The 20,259-nt window shown below is 35.8% G+C and overlaps 1 protein-coding gene across 1 annotated transcript in view; it reads right to left on the minus strand.

Moving 5' to 3' along the window:
- BMP2K (BMP2 inducible kinase) overlaps nt 1-20,259 on the minus strand; it is a 142,478-nt gene that overhangs the window by 69,518 nt on the left and 52,701 nt on the right. The window contains exons 4-6 of the mRNA XM_017876597.1: nt 12,845-12,950; nt 4,329-4,471; nt 1,818-1,940 (exon numbers count right to left, since the gene is read on the minus strand). Of these exons, the coding sequence (XP_017732086.1) occupies nt 1,818-1,940; nt 4,329-4,471; nt 12,845-12,950 (372 nt within the window). The remainder of the gene's footprint in view (nt 1-1,817; nt 1,941-4,328; nt 4,472-12,844; nt 12,951-20,259) is intronic.

Below are 20,259 nucleotides of genomic sequence, written 5' to 3' on the forward strand. Positions count from 1 at the left end.
AAAGTAGCAGTGATGATGCAGTCTTAACACTTTCATTTTCTACATACTTTTCAATGCATAAAAAAGTCAATCCTTTTAACATTAAATAAGAAGTAAAAGCTTAAATGTTTTCAAATTTACTTCCTTGACACAGTAGTAAATCTCTTTTGAGTTTGTTTTTATAATTGTTTAAAAGTAATCTAGTTGCTACAATCTAACTGCACTCATTAAGTATATTTCTAATACTGACTGCCATAATAAGCTATTTGGAATCAAAAAGTACTGTGAATAAATATCTATCCACAGAAAACCCCCATATTTATTATGAACAGAACATTTTAAGGAAGCAGTGCTCAAATTTCATGTTAGAAATGATCAAAATATGAATGGACATCCTATATCATGGCATAATTTAGGATTCGGATTGGATGGTCTTACAGTTTATTTTGCAAGAAGTATCTTAAAACTCAACATTCTACTATGTTACTTTTTCCGAATCACTCTGACTGGTGAGAGAGTCTGAATACTACTACTATGGAGGAATGACCTAAGAAAGCAGAAATATAAACTTCACCAAAACAGGATTTTATTCACTATACCCCACCCCAGCATCAAGATAAAGTGTTGGCCCTTACTAAATACTTGTCAATTGAATGAATAGTTAGTCCATTAATTGAGCCACAAAGGACCAGAGAACCCCTTATGAACTTTTGTTCATCGCTAATAAAACATTCAATTGAACCTCATACTTCAGAAGGCAACAGCAAGAAATAAAATGTCTAGCAGGTCAGGGATGCTTGGACAGAATCCTATACAGCAGCCACTAAACATCACAATCCAATAAATTTTTTAATATAACATGTATTTTCCAATAAGCCAATTCAATACTTTATTATTCTTGTGTTCTTCAGGACTTTATATATTTACTAACGTGTTTTGTTTTTATTAAATCTAACATAAGCATCATAGGCTAAGTTTCCTGAGTAGTAGTATGTAGCGTCGAAATCCATGGTATTATACAAATGGGCCAGAGTAAAATCAGCTGTATTTGAACTATTTCAAAATATTGCAGTTCAAATGATGGCTCTGACATAGTATTAGGCAATAGAGAATTTGTGAGGAAGTGATGAAAGGCAACTCAGAAAAGCTAACTATTTAGAAAGTCCTATTCTGAGAGATCTTTCTGCATTCTGTATCACTTTATTAAGATAACCTAAAATTTACAAACAGTTCCATTTTCTAAAAGCAGAAAGCAGAAAAGTCAGCGAAAGATTCTCACAGGTACTCTAGCAACCACAGAAAGCACAGGATTAAGAGAACATAAAGTAGACATGACATATTTCCATTCCAGAGCTTTCCAGTATATCATTACAAAGTTACAGTGATGATGCAGTCTTAACACTTTCATTTTCTACATAGTTTTCAATGCATAAAAATGTCAATCCTTTTAATATTAAATAAGTAAAAGCTTAAATGTTTTCAAATAATTTAACTTTTCTTAACAAGCACAAACCCTCAGTTTCAGTAAAACAAGGATGTTTAACTGAATTCAAGAATTATTTCAAACTCCCTTTAACAATTTCACTAATTATTACAGCTTATTTAACAAATTTCTTTCTAAATCTGTTTAAAATGTAGATTAAAAAATTGGCATCTATGGCAAAATACATTTCCTACTGAGCTAGATCAGAGACACGAATTAATCAACATCTATGGCACAGAAATATTCCAAAGAAATCTATAAATGAAATACCTAAAATCTGTATTTAGCAGTGCTGGCCAGAGACTAGAGTTAACTAAAATTACCATGACAAAAGTGCAATAAAGACAAATACTTACTTTTTAATTTCTTCTTCTACTATATTAACTCCATCTTTTTGAGGATTAAGAAATTTATTAGTGGCACTGCCAAAGTCACAAAGTACATAGTTCCCACCATCATTCAACAAAATATTTTCTACCTTAAGAAAAGAAAATCAATAATTAGTATTTTCAAAGTGAAAATTAACTTTTTACAACCCTTGTAAAAAATGGTTATTTTACAAAGTTTATTTTTACACAATAAACACTGAAGGGTCTATGCCATATACAAAAATATGTAAATATGTGTCATATATATATATATATATGCACAGTACACACAAACATATATAGACATAAGATACCCAAATTATGAGGAAGAACAAATGAACGGGAGTAAAAATATACAATGTCTACTGCTTCTCTTACTAAGAACAGAGAAATGCTTCTTCCACCCCAGGTTGATTTGTACAGGGGCAAAGAAACCCTAAATCCTCCCTAAAACTGCTTTTATGAAAGAGAAGAACTAGTACCTGGCAGAGTCCAGCTTCTCTCTTTTACTATACTTCCACTTTTCTCCTTTTCTGACACTTTTGCTTCTCTATAGGTATAATGGAAACCACTGGAATTCCATCTTTGACTTCCAGTACCATTTTTATTTAAAATACTACACTGAAAAAATACAAATTTGACTTAATTTGGAGATCAGGGTTGTAGTAACTAAAATAAATTATTATAGTCAGTTTCTTGAATAGTAAAATGTGGGTTCAGAGCCCAATCTGCTACTAAGTAGCATATGGACCCTTGGACAATCTGCTTAACCACTCTTGTGCTATAGTTTCTTTATGTAAAATATGGACAATTAGAATATGAATCTGCCATATGGAACTGTAGTGAACATTAAATGAGTTAAAATATGCAAAGTGCTTAGAACAGTCTGGAATATGGTAAGCACCTAATAAATTACTATTACATGTTTTTTCACAATGTCTTTTATTTTTAAGATAGTCTTAGATAAGTAATTTATTTATTTCCATTTTATCAAAATACTGTTTCATTGTAACTTTTCTTCTATATTTCACTTTAGTATATTTTAAAATTTGTACAAAATAAAGATTCAGAAAGAAATCTACTGAAAACATATTTTTTACATATGTTTACACATATAAAAGAACTAAGCATATAAAATATGGACAATACAAAATTATGCAGTTAAATGTCTTCTGAATTTAAAGAAGAGTCAGCTGAAGATATCAACTTTGTATGCAAAAAAATTAATTAACCATAATAGCACAAAAAATCGTATCAAATTATTAGGGGAAATGGAAAAGCTGCACATTCAAAAGAACTACACTGGTTATCCAAATTAAGGCCAGAGGCCTGCAGTTAAGCATTTCAATCCTGCCTTATCTCCTACTGTCATAGGTTTTCTAGATGATGCTTTCATGATTAACAGCCTATATTCTTAGTGACATTTTCTCTTTTATCTTACAAGCATTTTATAATAAAATTTCATAAAATTCTGTATAATCAGTCAGAACTGGGATTCAATCATTCAATATTTATTAAGACTCTGCTGTCTACCAGGCACTATTTTAATTGCTTAAATATAGCACTAAAAATGAAAAAAAAAAAAAAGTCTTGGCCCTCATGGAGCTTACATTCTAGAAGGAGAAGGTAGAAAATAAATAACAGGCATAGTACATAAGCAAATTATACAGTATCACAGGAAGTAATACGGACTAATAAAAGGTACAGCAGGTTAGGCTGCCGTGATAAATAAGGTGGCTCACGATGGGACTCACTGAGAAGGTGAACCTGAGCAGACCTGAAGGAGTGGAAAGGGTAGCCAGGGGACTATCTAGGCATAAAGCAATTCAGGAAGAGTGATTTTTGTAATCTCAGTGTTCTTGTGGGCATGAAAGAGGACACCTGTGGTGATAAATTGTATCTCTAGCAATATAACGCCAGAATATTCAATATTCTTTGGGGACTTTTTTCAATGTAACAGGTGGGTACCAATATAACAGGTCAAGAGTCCACAGAAGATGAAGTGACCTTCAAGGTAACCACCACCAAATTAGAGAAAATAACAGAAAACTGTACTAAATTATAAAGAAATAGAAAAAGAGACCCACTTATGGTCTCCTCCAGTATCCCTTGAGAACACCTTGATGCTTAATATGGATTACAGGAAATAGGAGGAATGCTGGCTACTGAGAGACAACAGTGTGGACAGACATTTAACAAATATCAGTGAAAACCACATTTCTGTTCAAATGAAACCTTTTAAAGAAGCCTACTATAGAAAACAGGGATGCAGGGTAGAAGGTACAAAATCTGCCTCCACAGCCACGCTAGAAATCCTCAAAGTCAAGTAAACCACAATTTCAAATCTACAGTCATTCTTTACATGACCTCAGGAAATGTAGAAGGGGAGGGAGAGACCAATCTCAAAGCTAGTTTTTATACTGATTTAGATGAAAACAGTCCAAGAACATTTTAACTCCAACTTATTACTTAATCCATAGGTATTCTAAAGTTCTTACCTTCAGATCCCGGTGAATTATTGGAGTCTTACACTGATGCAACCTTGCAACAGCTTCACAGGTATCACAGAATATCTGTAACACTTCCGGTTCTGTAAAACCTGTCTGTAGCTTCTTATTCATTTGATTCACTACCTGCCCAGCTAACCAAAAAAGTAATTTTGAGAGAACATATTCTCAATAAATAAAGTCCATCATAAGCAAATTAAGACATGTCTTTACGGTTTCAAGTAATGGGAAATTGTCTTTTTCATAATTCTCATGTAAGGATGCTTATTACATCATATTGTACTGATTCAATGACACATTTTTTCACATTTTACATTTCAGAGATCATCTTAAAATAAAGATCTTATTAATGCTATTGCCCACTTTTTTTTTTAACATCTCTGAGATCAAAGCATATCTTATAATACTGGTTTGAAGAAATAGTTATTCAACACCATACTATTTATGGGCTAAACAGTGGTGAACAAAAATAAGGTTTCTGTTATCACAGAATTTACGGTCTAAAGGTAGAAGCAATCACACAAATAGATATATAGTAATAATTGTATATCATAACAATAATATGAAGAACTTATATAAGAAATCTAAATTTAAATTGTGAAGGAAGATGAGGAACAGAGGGTATCAGATCAGGTCTAAGGAAGTGATACTTGAGATTGAAGGATAATTAGGAATTAACCAGGCAGAGACTTGGGAGCACAATATACTAGCAATAGTGAGTACTATGTACAAATGCCATCAGTTTAGGAAAGAGCTTCATGACTTTGAATAACTCAAAGAAAGCCAGTATGCTTTCTTTACAACTTAATGAATGCTGATATGCTCTAGGAAGCAGAGGAGACAGTAAGGTGAGATGAGACTGGCAAGGAAAACAGGGATCAGCCATATTTTAGTTTCTATCTTGAGAGCCAAAGAAACTTCCTCATCTGACTTTCAAAAAAATCTCATCTAGGGTTAGGGGAATCAAAAGAGTCAAAATGGGCTAAGAGGTAAAGTCTATCCAGATAAGAGATAATGGAATAAAATAACTGACTAAAATCAAATTGCCACACATATACAATTAAGCCCTGAGAAAGTTACATATTACAATATAGAAATTGATAGTCTAATAATAATTCTTAATTATTAACAAAAGGTTAATCATCATTATATTTTAAGAATGCAAATAAATATGTGATTCACACAGAAATCAGTCTAATAAAATTGAGTTTGGGAATTCAAAAAAACATAAAGCATTCATTAACTTGCAACTTTCCTTTAACAAGGTTAGATAAATGAACATATGCTATTTTACAATCTATAACAAGGTACATATAAACTTGTTCCTTTTATTACTACTGTCTAAGCAGTCTTGTCTTTTCTAAGAATATTTTTCTCATAGCATTTTAAAGCAAAAAGAAGATTAATTTTACCTATGAATCCCCAACTTTCAGAAAACTCAAGTGTAATTTGTTCAGATTATCTCAGAAGACTGGGGCACCTGACCATGCAGCAACTTCCACCACTCCCTCAGTTGGCAGACTCCCTGTCTTTTAATTAAACCCAGCCTTCTCTAGTTTAAGAATAATTAAACAAGATTTTTAAAAGTGCTTTCTTGGTGTATATTCACATCCTTGAAATATCCTATCATAGCTAAAGAAATCATACCCTTGAACTCACTCCACCTCTTCCAAACTTCCAATGTTATAATAAGCAGAATAAACTTTAAACAAACTTTAATTCCCTTTCTTCTATCCAGAGACCTTTGAAGTAGAAATCCTCAATCACAAAAAACAAGTCCCCAGAGAAAACCAAAACTATATTTGGGCTGAATTTCAAATGAAATCAATAAAATTTCATTACTCAAAATCAGAGTTTTCTGAAAATTAAAGCTTAAAAGAAGGTATTCTAATAAAAAAGGTAAAAAGTCAGATTTGGAAATCAAACATTATATACTTAAGGTCTTTTAAAATGAGATGCCCCACCTTTAAACAAGGGGCTTGCAACTTAGCTCACACCCGACCAATCAGGTAGTAAAGAGAGCTCACTAAAACGCTAATTAGGCAAAAATCAAGAGGTAAAGAAATAGCCAATCATCTATCACCTGAGAGCACAGCGGGAGGGACAATGATCAGGATATAAACCCAGGCATTTGAGTCGGCTACCCTCTTTGGGTCCCCCCACTTTGTATGGGAGCTCTGTTTTCACTCTATTAAATCTTGCAACAGCAAAAAATAAATAAATAAATAAATAAATAGAAATAAAATAAAATAAAATGAGATGCCTACAACTCTCAATTCTTTCCATATTTTCCAAAGAGGTATCATTTCTAAAACAAAAGCTTTTATACTCTGCCAAATTTCATCACTAACATTAAAAGTCAACATTTTCTAACCTCTTAAAAAGGTGTTCAACAACCTCCCTGAGTACACATATTACCACTTAGTTTAAAAAAACCATAAATGCAACCTATTATTCCATTTAAATTTTGATAATGTGACTTTTTTTTATTTTTACAACTGTGATGGTTAATACTGAGTGTCAACTTGATTGGATTGAAGGATGCAAAGTACTGATTCTGGGTGTGTCTGTGAAGGTGTTGCCAAAGGAGATTAACATTTGAGTCAGTGGGCTGGGAAAGGCAGACCCACCCTTAATCTGGGTGGGCACCATCTAATCAGCTGCCAGCACAGCCAAAATAAAAAGCAGGTAGAAGAACATGAAAAGACTAGACTGGCTTAGACTCCCAGCCTACATCTTTCTCCCATGCTGGATGCTTCCTGCCCTCGAACATCTCTCCAACTGCTTCAGCTTTTGCGGTCGGACTGGCTTCCTCGCTTCTCAGCTTACAGATGGCATATTGTGAGACCGTGTGATTGCATGAGTTAACACTCCTTAATAAGCTCCCCTTTATATATATATCTATCCTATTAGTTCTGTCCCTCTAGAAAACCCTGACTAATACAACAAGATTATTCAATTTCGTCTGTAGTAGATTGCATTATTGGTCGTCAACTTTCAAACTTGACTTTTTACAGGCACTTTGTCATGTAACTCTGCAGTTTGTCCCAATAAATGAGGCAGATAAATTTCCTGCTCTTTGATTTGGGCTCAGTCATGTGATTTTCTTTGGCCAACAGAAAAAGGTAAAAGCGTCACTGTCCTAGTTCCAAGACTAGGCCTTAAGAGGCCTCATTTGCTTCTACATTCCTTCTTATGTTTCTATCATCCACATGAGAAAACTATCCCCAGGACAGCTTGCTAGTGCCAGAAAGAGGATGATGGACATGTGAAGCAGAGCTACTCCAACTAATTCCAGCTAACCACTGTCATGTGAGCAAGCCCTGCCAAAATCTGCAGTGTCACCCTACCAAGCTAAGTTGAAAGCAGCTGGCCCATGGATACACAGGTGATAGATAATAAACGAATGTTATTTTATGCTATTGAATTCTGGGATTTTTTTAATTAAGCAAATACTAACAGATATATAATCCATGGGAACATATGTAGAATACTTCCTAAAAACAGATATTAAAATTTCATAAATTTTGATAATTTATTCACGAATTATTCATAAAATAAATGTGCTCAAAATACCAATAATGATTTCTAGAAGTCTGAGACCTAAAGTACATAATTTCTCTTTATGTATCAAAATATTAGCAAATACAGCAGTACCAAACCACAAATTTACAAAGACAAAAGATGATTACACTTGACAAAAGATGACTGTAAACACTGGATACCTAAAACCACGTAAGGGGATATGAGCTATATAACATATTCTTTTACTCTCTATACAGTTTTATCCCTACATAATAAAAACCAATGTCCCTGAACTATATACATTATATAGGTTCCCTTACTAAAATACCTTGTTAAACAACTTTATGTAATGCAATTAGCTATTACAGAGGAAGTAAGGGGAGAGTATTTAGTCCTCTATTCTTTGCCCTTCCAAATCACTCCTTCCCTGTGGGAGAAAAAGGAACTTATCTAATTGATTCATCTGAGAAATGAGATTACATACACTCCACTGAGAAAATTGAGCATACTCCATTCAGGCCTTCTGGATTTCTTCTATTAAGAAATAATTGCCCACTTAGAGGGTACAACTGATCTGCAATACATATAGTAACATTAGCAGGTAAAACATCTGAAGAAAACTTTGAAGAAAGAAAGAGAAAGCATGGTTTCGCTGTGTCCCCACCCAAAGCTCATCTTGAAATCCCACATGTTGTGAGAGGGACCCATTCGGAGGTAACTGAAACATGGGGGCAAGTCTTTCCTGTGCTGTTCTCACGACAGTGAGTAAGTCTCACGAAATCTGATGGTTTTAAAAAAGGATGTTCCCCTGCACAAACCCTCTCTCTTTATATGCTGCCATCCATGTAAGATATGACTTGCTCCTCCTTGCCTTCCGCCATGATTGTGAGGCTTCCCCAGCCACATGGAACTGTAAGTCCAAGTAAACCTTTTTCATTTGTAAATCACCCTGTATTGAGTATGTCTTTATTAGCAGCAAGAAAACGGACTAATACAGCAAGGAAAAGAAAAAAAAATTAAACTAAAATTAGCTGGGCACAGTGGTTCTGCCCTTAATCCCAACACTTTGGGAGGCTGAGGTGGGAGTACTGCTTAAGGCCAGGAGTTCCAGACTACCCTGGGCTACAAAGTAAGACCTTATTTCTATAAAAAATTAGGAATTAAAAAATTGGCCGGGCATGGCCATGTGCACCTCTAATCCCAACTACTCAAGAGGCTAAGGCAGAAGGATCACTTGAGTCCAGAAGTTGACGATGGACTCATGTGGATGACAGAGTGAGACCTTGTCTCAAAAAGAAAGAAAGAAGGGTCAGGGGTGCAAAGAAAAAAAAATGGACACACTGAAATTAATATCCACAGACAACAAAAGATTTGCAGCTAAAACAAGAACAAGGTGTATCTTTTTCCCCAATATCCCTACATGGTAACAAGGTGTATTTCAGCAAAGAACACTGAGAGAACACGAAAGAGTCAAGCTGGGAGTGGTGGCTCACACCTATAATCCCAGCATTCTAGGAGGCCAAGGCAGGTGGATCACTTGAAGTTAGGAGTTCAAGACCAGCCTGGCCAACAAGGCAAAACCCTGTCTCTACTAAAAATACAAAAATTACTCAGCTGTGGTGGTGCACACCTGTAATCCCAGGTACTCAAGAGGCTAAGGCATGAATGAGAATCGCTTGAACCCAGGAGGCAGAGGTTGCAGTAAGCTGAGATGGTGCTATGCACCCTCTAGCTTAGGTGACAGAGCAAGACTATGTCTCAAAAAAAAAAAAGTCCTTGGAAATTAAAAATAATATAATAGAAATACAAAATTCTATAGGAGAGCTAAAAGATACAGAGGAATGCTTCCAACAAAAAAAAAGAATAAAGACAATAAGAAAAGAAAATCAGAGGATTATCAATCTAGAAAGCTCAAAACATCTGAAAGAAAATGAGAAGTCCAGTAAGAGACAACTGAAAATGGAAGACAAAAAACTCCACAAAAGCATACCAAAACAACAAACATAAGACGCATATATCTTGAAATTTCAATACGTCGTAGATAAAGGAAAGATTCAAACTAAAAGTGTCCATGGAGAAAAGATGTCACATAAAAAAATTAAGCAATCACAATAACATTAATTTCTCAACAACACTAAGAAAAAAGTGGAATGATATCTTCAAAATTCTGGATCAAAATTATTTCCAACCTATAATGTTTTAGCCAGCCAAAGTAACGATCAATGTGGGCACTGAATAAAAATATGTTTATATATGCAAGGTTTCAAAATGCTTCTCCCAAAATCCAGTCAGAAAGCTACTGAAAAATACACTCCTCCAAATTAGGGAGTGAAAACAAAGGTGTGGCGTAAGTAGCAGGGAATCCAAGACAGAAGGGAGGCAAAGGGAATTTCCAGAAGGACAGCTAACTGCTGTTCAAAATTAAGCAGGATGATCAGTCTCCCCAAGAGGTGTTTTTAAAGGAAGAAAAAATGAAATCAACACAAATATTAAAATGTCTAAACATACTGCATAATTATTTGTATGTCTATTGGAAAATACGGGACTAAAATATTAATATACATGAAGAAAATTAGGCAAATGAAAAACGAGATAATTACTAACTCCAGGAAAACAAAAAGTATAAGAAAATACAATTACAGACACCATTAAATGGGAAAATAAATACTGATTTGGTCTAAAACCTGAGCGTATCTATACTAGAAGTAAAATTCCTATCTTTTCTTAGAGACAATATCTAAAACATCAAATCAAAAATAGCACTAGAAAATTTTCTTTCAAAGGCCTCTTCATGTACAGAATTACATACATACTTCCCTTGATTTTCTAAGTCCTTTCTCTTTTGTACCCTTAGGAAATCACTAAAATTATTGATTCTCTTTTCTATAATGCAGTGTGGAAATATGGAAGTAAATATAAGAAACATCTCAAATATTTTAAAGGGACTACCTCTGAAGAGGGATGAGGCAGGAAGGTATTGATTTAGCCACAGCTTAAGAGAACTATTTGACTTTTTTTATTTTTTATTTTTTTGAGACAGAGTATCGCTCTGTGCCCAGGCTGGAGTGCAGTGGCACAATCTCGGCTCACTGCAAGCTCCACCTCCCGGGTTCAGGTCATTCTCCTGCCTCAGTCTCCTCAGCAGCTGGGAATACAGGTGCCCGCCACCACGCTTGGCTAATTTTTTTTTTTTTTTTTTGTATTTTTAGTAGAGACGGGCTTTCACCGTGTTAGCCAGGATGGTCTCGATCTCCTGACCTCGTGATCCACCCACCTCAGCCTCCCAAAGTGCTGGGATTACAGGTGTGAGCCACTGTGCCCGGTCAACTATTTGACTTTTTAAACCATATACATAAATTACTTTGATAAAAATTTTAAATTTCATATACTGCAGAGATTGATGCTTTGAACACTGGATAACTATTTCTAAAAAATTTTTAAAACAAAATTATGCATTCCTCAAAAAACAGATATGATCATTCTTTTACTTTAAAATTTGCCCCTAAAACTTGAAGGTCATTTGATTCCCCTTTTAAGATGTCTTCTAAGTGACAATTAAATTTATCCACGGTTATGATTATGCTTGATTCAAATATCTTTTAAAAGTTCCAAGTAGTCAAGGGCTAGGAGTAAACTCTAATCTAACTAAGAATTAGCACTATAAATGCTAGAATTCAGGAAAATGGGGTAGAAAAAAATGAGTATCTTCTCCTAAAAGAGATCACAGTACAGTACTTTATAGTAGAGAAGATAAGATATAAAGAAAAAATGATCCAGAAACATCTGTTTGTTAAATATTGTGTATGGAAATAAGTTACAAATACATCACAGTAGGCATTGTTACATTGATTCACTTCATTTCCCCCATACTTCCCTCCTTAAAATACTGCAGTCAACAAGATCATACTCTCTCCAACATCATCATCATATCCCTCTTCCTTCTCAACCTTCAGGAAACTGTAAGAGTTCCTGGGATAGTAATTAACAATCATTACTGTCTGAAGAGAATGTAAATGTAAACCAGGGCTCCCTAGAACCACAAGTGCCAAATATGGCTTGCAAGTTTGTAGGAAATAGAATTTTGCCTCCACCTTTCCACACATTAAAATTTTAAGGCCGGGCACGGTGGCTCACGCCTGTAATCCCAGCACTTTGGGAGGCCGAGGCGGGCACATCACGAGGTCAGGAGATCGAGACCATCCTGGCTAACACGGTGAAGCCCTGTCTCTACTAAAAATACAAAAAATTAGCCGGGTGTGGTGGCCGGCGCCTGTAGTCCCAGCTATTCGGGAGGCTGAGGCAGGAGAATGGCGTGAACCCGGGAGGCGGAGCTTACAGTGAGCCGAGATCGCGCCACTGCACTCCAGCCTGGGTGACAGAGTGAGACTCCATCTCAAAAAAAAAAACAAATTAAATGTCAGGAATTTTTTTATGATGATGATGATGATTAAGGTATGCTACACAAGTATTTATTTTAAAATATCACATTAGGCCCAAATAAAATGTGATTTTCTATATTCTAATGTTTACAAACACCACCAAGAGACTACAAAAAAACAGGTTTATAAAGTCTATAGATCAAAATGCAACCTCTAAATTTGTTAAATTTAATGTTTACAATAACATAGTAGAGCGCTGGAAAAATCTTACAACATTAATATTGACACATTAGGCTCTTCTTGGTTGGATTACAAAAGAATTCTATGGAGAGCAAGAACTGTAACTCTGTACCTGCTTAAATTTCCTATTTTAAACTCAATATCATTTTTCTCATTCTGCATTTACATGCTCATATCATAATTGCAGCAACTATGACTAGGTTTTAAATAATGTTTTAACAATATTCCTAATTAGATAATGAAAAGTAAGATTACAATAAGTGACTAGAATAAGTTAGCAGCTGCCCTGGAAACAACAAAGGTATCTAGTAACCCATTTAAGGATAAATTTTTTGTTATAAAACAAATGCAAAAAATACTTACCTCGACAATATTCCATTAAGATAAGGACTTCCCATACATTATCACTAATCGAATTAACAGCACAGTCCAAATAACCCACAATATTTTTGTGACCAGATAGCTCTTTCTGGAAAGAAAAAAAATGAAAACTGGAAAATGCACATTTTAGAGGTATAGAATTAGCAATGGTTTGAAGCCTAAACTAATATAAAGAATTTCAAAAGGCAAGAATTAAACATGAGTATAGAATCTAACATATTTCAACCAAGCAAAGGCTTCTATGGTTTCAATAAAAAGTTTACCTGCATGTGACTGTAATTTTCTAACAGACAAATATGAAAATTATTTTCAATTCAACTATGAAAATGGTTCATTCAAAAGTAATAGTTCCCAAAAGTGTACAAAGAACTTGAGAATAAAATATTAGAACTTTTATATTTGATTTTATCTAAAAAATACAGGAACTAAGCTCCAATATTTATTAACAATTACATTCTCATTTGTTGTGCCTGCAACATATTGCAATTTACGTGTAGCTATTACATGAATTTATAGATACATGCACTTTTAACTAAATAACCTATAAAATGAACAAGTGGCTAAAAGATTTCTAAAAGAAACCATAAAGATAATGCTAATACAAATATACGGAAATAAGAAAATGAAAAATCTGAAACTTTTGCATCTTTAACAAGATAGTCATCAGTATACAATGAGGTTAAGAATAATAATCTACTCTGCTCTACTGAGAAATTTAAAACAACTATTAAAATATTATTCAAAATAAATTTACATCAACTATCATTAGCAACAAACCTAGTTTTAACTATACAATGTAATTTGAAATAAGGGCTAAGGGCTACTGAACATGGGAAATTTATAAGGAAATATACATAATGGGGATGAATCATCAAAAAAGTTGACAGACCACCATTCTAAAGAACTAATCTCCCTAAAAAAATGTTCAAAAGCATAAGATTTGAGTGTGCTGCTCCTCATATATCTCTCAAAATCATACAAATTCTATTGAAACGAAGAGAGAAGTCTTGTACAATAGTACAAGACTATAACATCTCGACTCGAGTTAGAGAACTTAGTCTAAGCTTCTCCATTATCTTGAGGTAAATCTTTTTACCCTTCTAGCTAATAGCCTTACTTTTAAAAAAGTAAATGCCAAAGCCTAATCATCTCTAATCTAGCTAAGGAATAGAGAAAATAAAAGCAGAATTCAAAAAAGTCAGATTGTGCAAATGCACTTATTTGCTAACAAAAGGGATTGTAATATGTGTTAGTAAAGACGTTCATACAAAATAAGAAATCCCCCTCTTAGCAGGTGGATAAGTAGGAATGACATTAATAACAAGTGTTGGCAAGAACGTGGAAAAACACTTTCCTTAGAACATAAAATGGTTCAGCTGCCATGGAAAATAGTCAACATAAACTACACATGACCCAGCAATTCCACTCCTAGGTATATATGCAAAACAACTGAAACCAGGCACTCAAGCAAATAGATGTATGCATATATTCATGGCAGTATTAATTATAATACCCAAAAGACAGAAACAGCCCAAATGCTCATCAAATAATTTTTTTAAACTGCATCAACAGATGAATGATAAATTGTGTTACAGATATATAACGGGATATTATTCAGCCATAAAAAATAAAAATACTATAATTATGTGAACTTCACCTCAACAATCTTCAAATATACATATGCACCTGTGTGTGTGTGTGTGCAAGCACTCAAAAAACCATGGAGAAAGAGAAAAGAGGATGAAGAGGAGGGGAGAAATGAGAGGACAAGGAATAAGAATAAGAACAAGAAACCATCCAGAGCACTGAGCATATGCAATTCTAGAAAAGAAGGAAATTTTATTCTACTTTTCTTTTTTTTTTTTTTACTACTTAGGCTAGTTAAGTTAGAGTCACTGAAGTTTTTAATGGCCTATTAAAATATTTTTCACTTTTCCTAATATTTAAAAAGAAGTTTTCCCTTGTTGAAAGATGTCTTGCTATTAGAGTTCACAGGAAAACAATCAACGTTAGAGTATGATATTAAAAGTGAAAAAGAAAACTAACTACTGTTTGTGAATGAAAACACATACAGTGAATGCATAGGAACAGTAAACACAGAATTCAGACAGTAGGATTTTTTTGGATAAGGAGAATAGCAAAGGTGTACCTCATTTTATTGTGCTACATTTTTTAAAGTGGTACTTTGCTTTATTATGCTCTACAGATACTGCATTTTATACAAATTACAGGTTTGTGGCAATCCTGCATAGAGTAAGTTTATAGGCACCATTTTCCCAATAGCATGTGCTCAGTTTGTGTCTCTGTCATATTTTGGTAATCCTCACACTATTTCAAACTTTGCCATTATTGTAACAATAGTTATGATAATCTGTGATCAGTGATGGTTGATATTATTATTCTAATTGTTTCATGGCAACACAAACTGTGTCCATATAACACAGTGAACTTAATCAATAAATGTTATATGTGTTCTAACTGTTCCACCGGCTAGCCATTCCTCAGGCTCCCTCTCCTTGGGGTTTCCTACGTCATAAAATACAACAATACTGAAGAGTCCCACAACTCTTGTTTTAATCAAAAGCTAGAAATAGTTAAGCTTAGTGAGAAAGGCACATGGAAAGCGAAAGAAGGGCAACATTTAAGCCTTTTATTACACCAGTCAGCCAAATTTTGAACGCAAAGGAAAAATTCTTGAAGGAAGTTAAAAGTGCTACTCCCATGGACACACAAATGGTAAAAACGCAAAACAGCCTTATTGCTGACATGGAGAAAGTTTCAATGGTCTAGACAGAAGATCAAGCCAACCGCTACATTCCCTAAAGCCAAAGCTTTAACCTAGAGCAATGCCCCAACTGCCTTCAACTCTATCAAGGCTGAAGAAGTAAGGAAAGCTGCAGAAGAATAGTTTGAAGCTAGCAGAGGTTCGTTCATGAGGTTTAAGGAAAGAAGCCATTTCCAGCACATATTAAGTACAAAGTAAAGCAGGAAATGCAACAAGTTATTCAGAATATTTAACTAAGATAAATGATGAAGGAGGCTACACTAAACAATAGATTTTCAATGTAGACAAAACAGCCTTCTATTGGAAGAAGATGCCATCTAGGATTTTTAGAGCTAAAGAGATCAATGCCTGGCTTGAAAGTTTCAAAGGACAGACTAACTCTCTTGTTCAGGGCAAATGCAACTGGTGACTTTAAGTTGAAACTAATGCTTACTTGCCATTCCAAAACTGCTAGGCCCTAAAGAACTATGGTAAACCTACTCTGTTCTCTATAAATAAAACAACAAAGCCTGAATGACATCACGTCTGTTTCCAGCATGGTTTACTGAATATTTTTAGCCCACTGTTGAAATCTACTGCTCAGAAAAAAAGATTCCTTTTAAAATATTACTGCTCACTGACAATGTACCTAGTCACCCATGAGCTCTGACGGAAATGTACAAAAAAATTAATACTGATGGCTGGGCGCAGTGGCTCTTGCCTATAATCCTAGCACTCTGGGAGTCCAAGTGGGACAGATAACTTAAGCTCAGGAGTTCGCGACCAGCCTGAGCAACATGGTGAAACCCCATCTCTACTAAAAATACAAAAAAATTAGCCAGGTGTGGTGGCACCTGCCTATGGCCCCAGCTCCTCAGGAGGCTGGGGCATTAGAATCACTTGAACCCAGGAAGCTAAGGTTGCAGTGAGCCAAGATCACATGACCACACTCCAGCCCTGGACAACAGAGCAAGACTTCATCTCAAAAAAAAAAAAAGAAAGAAAGAAAGAAATTAATATTGTTTTCATGCCTGCTAACACAACATCCATTCTGCAGCCCATAAGTCAAGGAGTAATTTTAACTTTCAAGTCTTATTATTAAAAAATATGTTTCTTAAGACTATAGCTGCCATAAATAATGACTTATCTGATGGATCTGGGCAAAGTATATTAAAAATCTTCTGGAAAGGATTCACCATTCTAGATGCCATTACAAACATTCGTGATTCATAGGAGGAAGTCAAAATATCAACACTAACAAGAGTTTGGAAGAGGCTAATTCCAATCCTCACGAATGATTCTGAGTAATTCATGACTTCAGTGAAGGAAGTAACTGCAGACATGGTAGAAACGCAAAAAAAAAAAAAAAAAAAAAAAAAAAAAAAAAAAAACCTAGAATTAAGTGCAGCCTGAAGATCTGACTGAATTGCTGTGAAATGAGGAGCTGCTTCTTATGAATTAGCAAAGACAGTGGTCTCTTGAGATGGAATCTACTTCCTGGTGAAGATACTGAGAACACTGCTGAAATAACAAAGGATTTAAGAATATTACACAAACATGGTTGACAAAGCAGTGGCAAGATTTGACAGGATTGCCTCCAATTCTGAAAGAAGTCCTACTGTGAATAAAGTGCTATCAACCAGTATTGCATGCTACAGAAAAAGCTTTCATGAAAGGAAAAGTCAACTGATGTGGCAAACTTCACTGTTGTTTAAAATCCACTTATACCCAGTGTTCCATTATTGGAACGGCTGAGCATGTGGGAGTTATTTATATCCTATTGCTCAAGGTCATCGCCAACGTCTGATTTTTTACTCATGCAAAAATTCAAAAAATTGCAACCTCCAGCATAAATAGGTTAAGAAATTTCCACAGCTACCCCGCCCCTTCCTTCAGCAACCACTACCCTGATCAGTCAGCAGCCTTCAACATCAAAGCAAGACCCTCTACCAGCAAAAAGAACGCACTTTGCTGAAGGCTCCAGTGATCATCAGTTGTTTTTTAACAACATTTTTAAATTAAGGTATATACAATTTTTTAAGGCATAATGCTATTGTACATTTTATAGACTACAGTGTAGTGTTGTGGTGTTATGATACTATATCGGTTTTTGTCCACAGTTCCTGGTTCATAACTCCCAAAGCCTTAGTCACAGTCTTTTGTCATAATGTTGGGTGTCTGAGGCCCCAGGAAGTAGAAACTTTCTCCTGCCCTCCTTTCACCAGCCCTAAGGCAGCACTCTAATCGTTCCCCATCTTTCTGATTGTGGGTCTTAAAACCCTCCCCAGAGAGAGGCCCGCACTATACCCTAGGGGAAGGAATGCTGACATCATGAAGCTTCCATAAAAACTCAAGAGGACTGGGTTCAGGGAGCTTCCAGATAGCTGAATATATGAGGGTTCCTGGAGGGAGGTGTGCCCAGGGAGGCAAAGAAGCTCTGTACCCCTTCCTCCATACCTCATACTCTATGCATCACTTCATTTGTACCCTTTGCAATATCCTTTAAAATAAACCACTAATCATAAGTGTTTCCCTGAGTACTGTGAGCCACTTCAGCCAATTAATAGAACCTAAAGAGCAGGTGGTAGGAACCGCAACTTTAAGTTAGAAGGTGAAAGCTGGAAGACTCAGCAAGTCTGCTCTTCCATCTTCTCCTTCCTGCTTTATTCTAGCCATGCTGGCAGCTGATTAGATGGTGCCCACCCAGACTGAGGATGGGTCTGCTCTTGTGCTACCTGGGGAATGCAATAAGGAGACACTCTTAAGCAGGGAGCCTCTTTACCCCTAGGGCTGACTCTGGAACTGTGTGAGGTGCTGCTGGATTCTACTGGACACTTGGACAGTGCACTAGGAACAGATCTTAATTGACCAACAAGGAGTTCCTTGGTTTACAGACAGCAGTTCCAAAGTGAATGGACAACATTCCGTTCGGATGGCTGCTACTTTCATCAAAGAAGGTAAAAACATATCAGCAAGGTGGGCTGAACTGCATGCAGTTTTTTTTTTACTTTTTATTTTTTTAACAGTAATGGCAGAACTGAACAGTGGTGGAAGCCCCTCTGTTTGAGTGTTTTTACTGACTCACAGGCAGTGATCAGTGGCCTAGCCACACAACCTATGGAAATTTGAGGGGTGCATTAAAGTAGAACAAGTCAGTGCCCATCAGAAGAACTCCCTTCCAGATTGGGAAAGTGATTGGAATCAGCAAGCAGGTCTGTCCGCGTGCTCCCTGGAGGTGGCAATCTGGGTCCATGAAATGAGCGTACATAGGGGTACTGCAGCAGTGCAGACATAGGATGAATAAAGACGTGTTCTTTTTGCAACCTCACAGGCACATAATGCCAGTAAGAACTGTTCTAAGTGTCAGCAAGACAGACAGACTACTGATGGCTATGGATGAGATTCCCTGATAGGAAGGCCCTCAACATAGCTGGCAAGTGAGACTGATGCTGGTAGCCCTCGGGGGCCTATGAATAGGTCTTGACAGGAATAGACATTGACTCTGGACTGGGCTTTGCTTATGCAATGGAAGATAAAAATGCTCAGAATGCCATTAAAACAAAACAAAACAAACAAACAAAAACCAAAGCAAAAGACAGTGTATAGAGTTAGAGGGCCAACTATCATTTCTTCAGACCAAGGAACACAATGTACAGTCCATAATGTGCAACAATGGGGCAGAGAAAGGTCCTCCACAGAGTAATAGTTTGATATAGAAGAATAGGGAACTGAAACATTGATCTAAAATGGGGAGATAAAAACTGTAACCATAACTTTTGTATGCACTGGGAAGCCAAAAAAATTGTGTGACTTGCTTCCTTGCAACATTCACTTTATTGTAGTGGTCTGGAACCAAACTCACATCTCCAAGGTATGCCTATACAGGGATACAGTTGTGGAGGAACACACACAGAAGGCTCCAATAGTACTTGCAGAGCTTAATTTCTTAATCTGGATGGTGAATAAGCTTGCTGTTTACTATATAACTGTAAATATTTCTATCCTGAAAATACTCCACAATTAAAATGTATTTAAGAACAAAAAAGAAAGAAAGCAGAGTAGCTTTAAAGTATACAAGATGATGTGTGTAGGTTACATGCAAATACTACATTTTACATAAGGACCTTGAGCATTCTCAGATTTGAGCATCTGCAGAGTTTAGTATCTGCAGTGGGTCCTGGCACTAAATCCCCATAGAAGACCAAGGGACGACTATACTACAAATCACCAGATTATCTTCTAATTTAATGATCTTTAAAGATTATTATAAATAAGCAGCTTGCCTAATAGCTGGTTAATGTTATAGAAAACAAAACAGGCCAGGCACGGTGGCTCACACCTGTAATCCCAACAGTTTGGGAAACCAAGGAAAGCAGATCACTTGAGGTCAGGAGTCCAAGCCCAGCCTGCCCAACATGATGAAACCCTGTCTCTACTAAAAGTACAAAAATTAGCCAGGTATGGTGATGGGCACCTGTAATCCTGGCTACTTGGGAGTCTGAGGCATGAGAATTCCTTGAACCTGGGAAGTAGAGGTTGCAGCGAGCTGAGATCACGCCACTGCACTCCAGCCTGGGTGACAGAGCAAGACTCAATCTCAAGGGAAAAAAAAAAAAAAAAAAAAAAAAGGCCG

This window comes from Rhinopithecus bieti, unplaced genomic scaffold (genome assembly GCF_001698545.2).
Source record: "Rhinopithecus bieti isolate Rb0 unplaced genomic scaffold, ASM169854v2 scaffold_8675, whole genome shotgun sequence".
Lineage (NCBI taxonomy): Eukaryota > Metazoa > Chordata > Mammalia > Primates > Cercopithecidae > Rhinopithecus > Rhinopithecus bieti.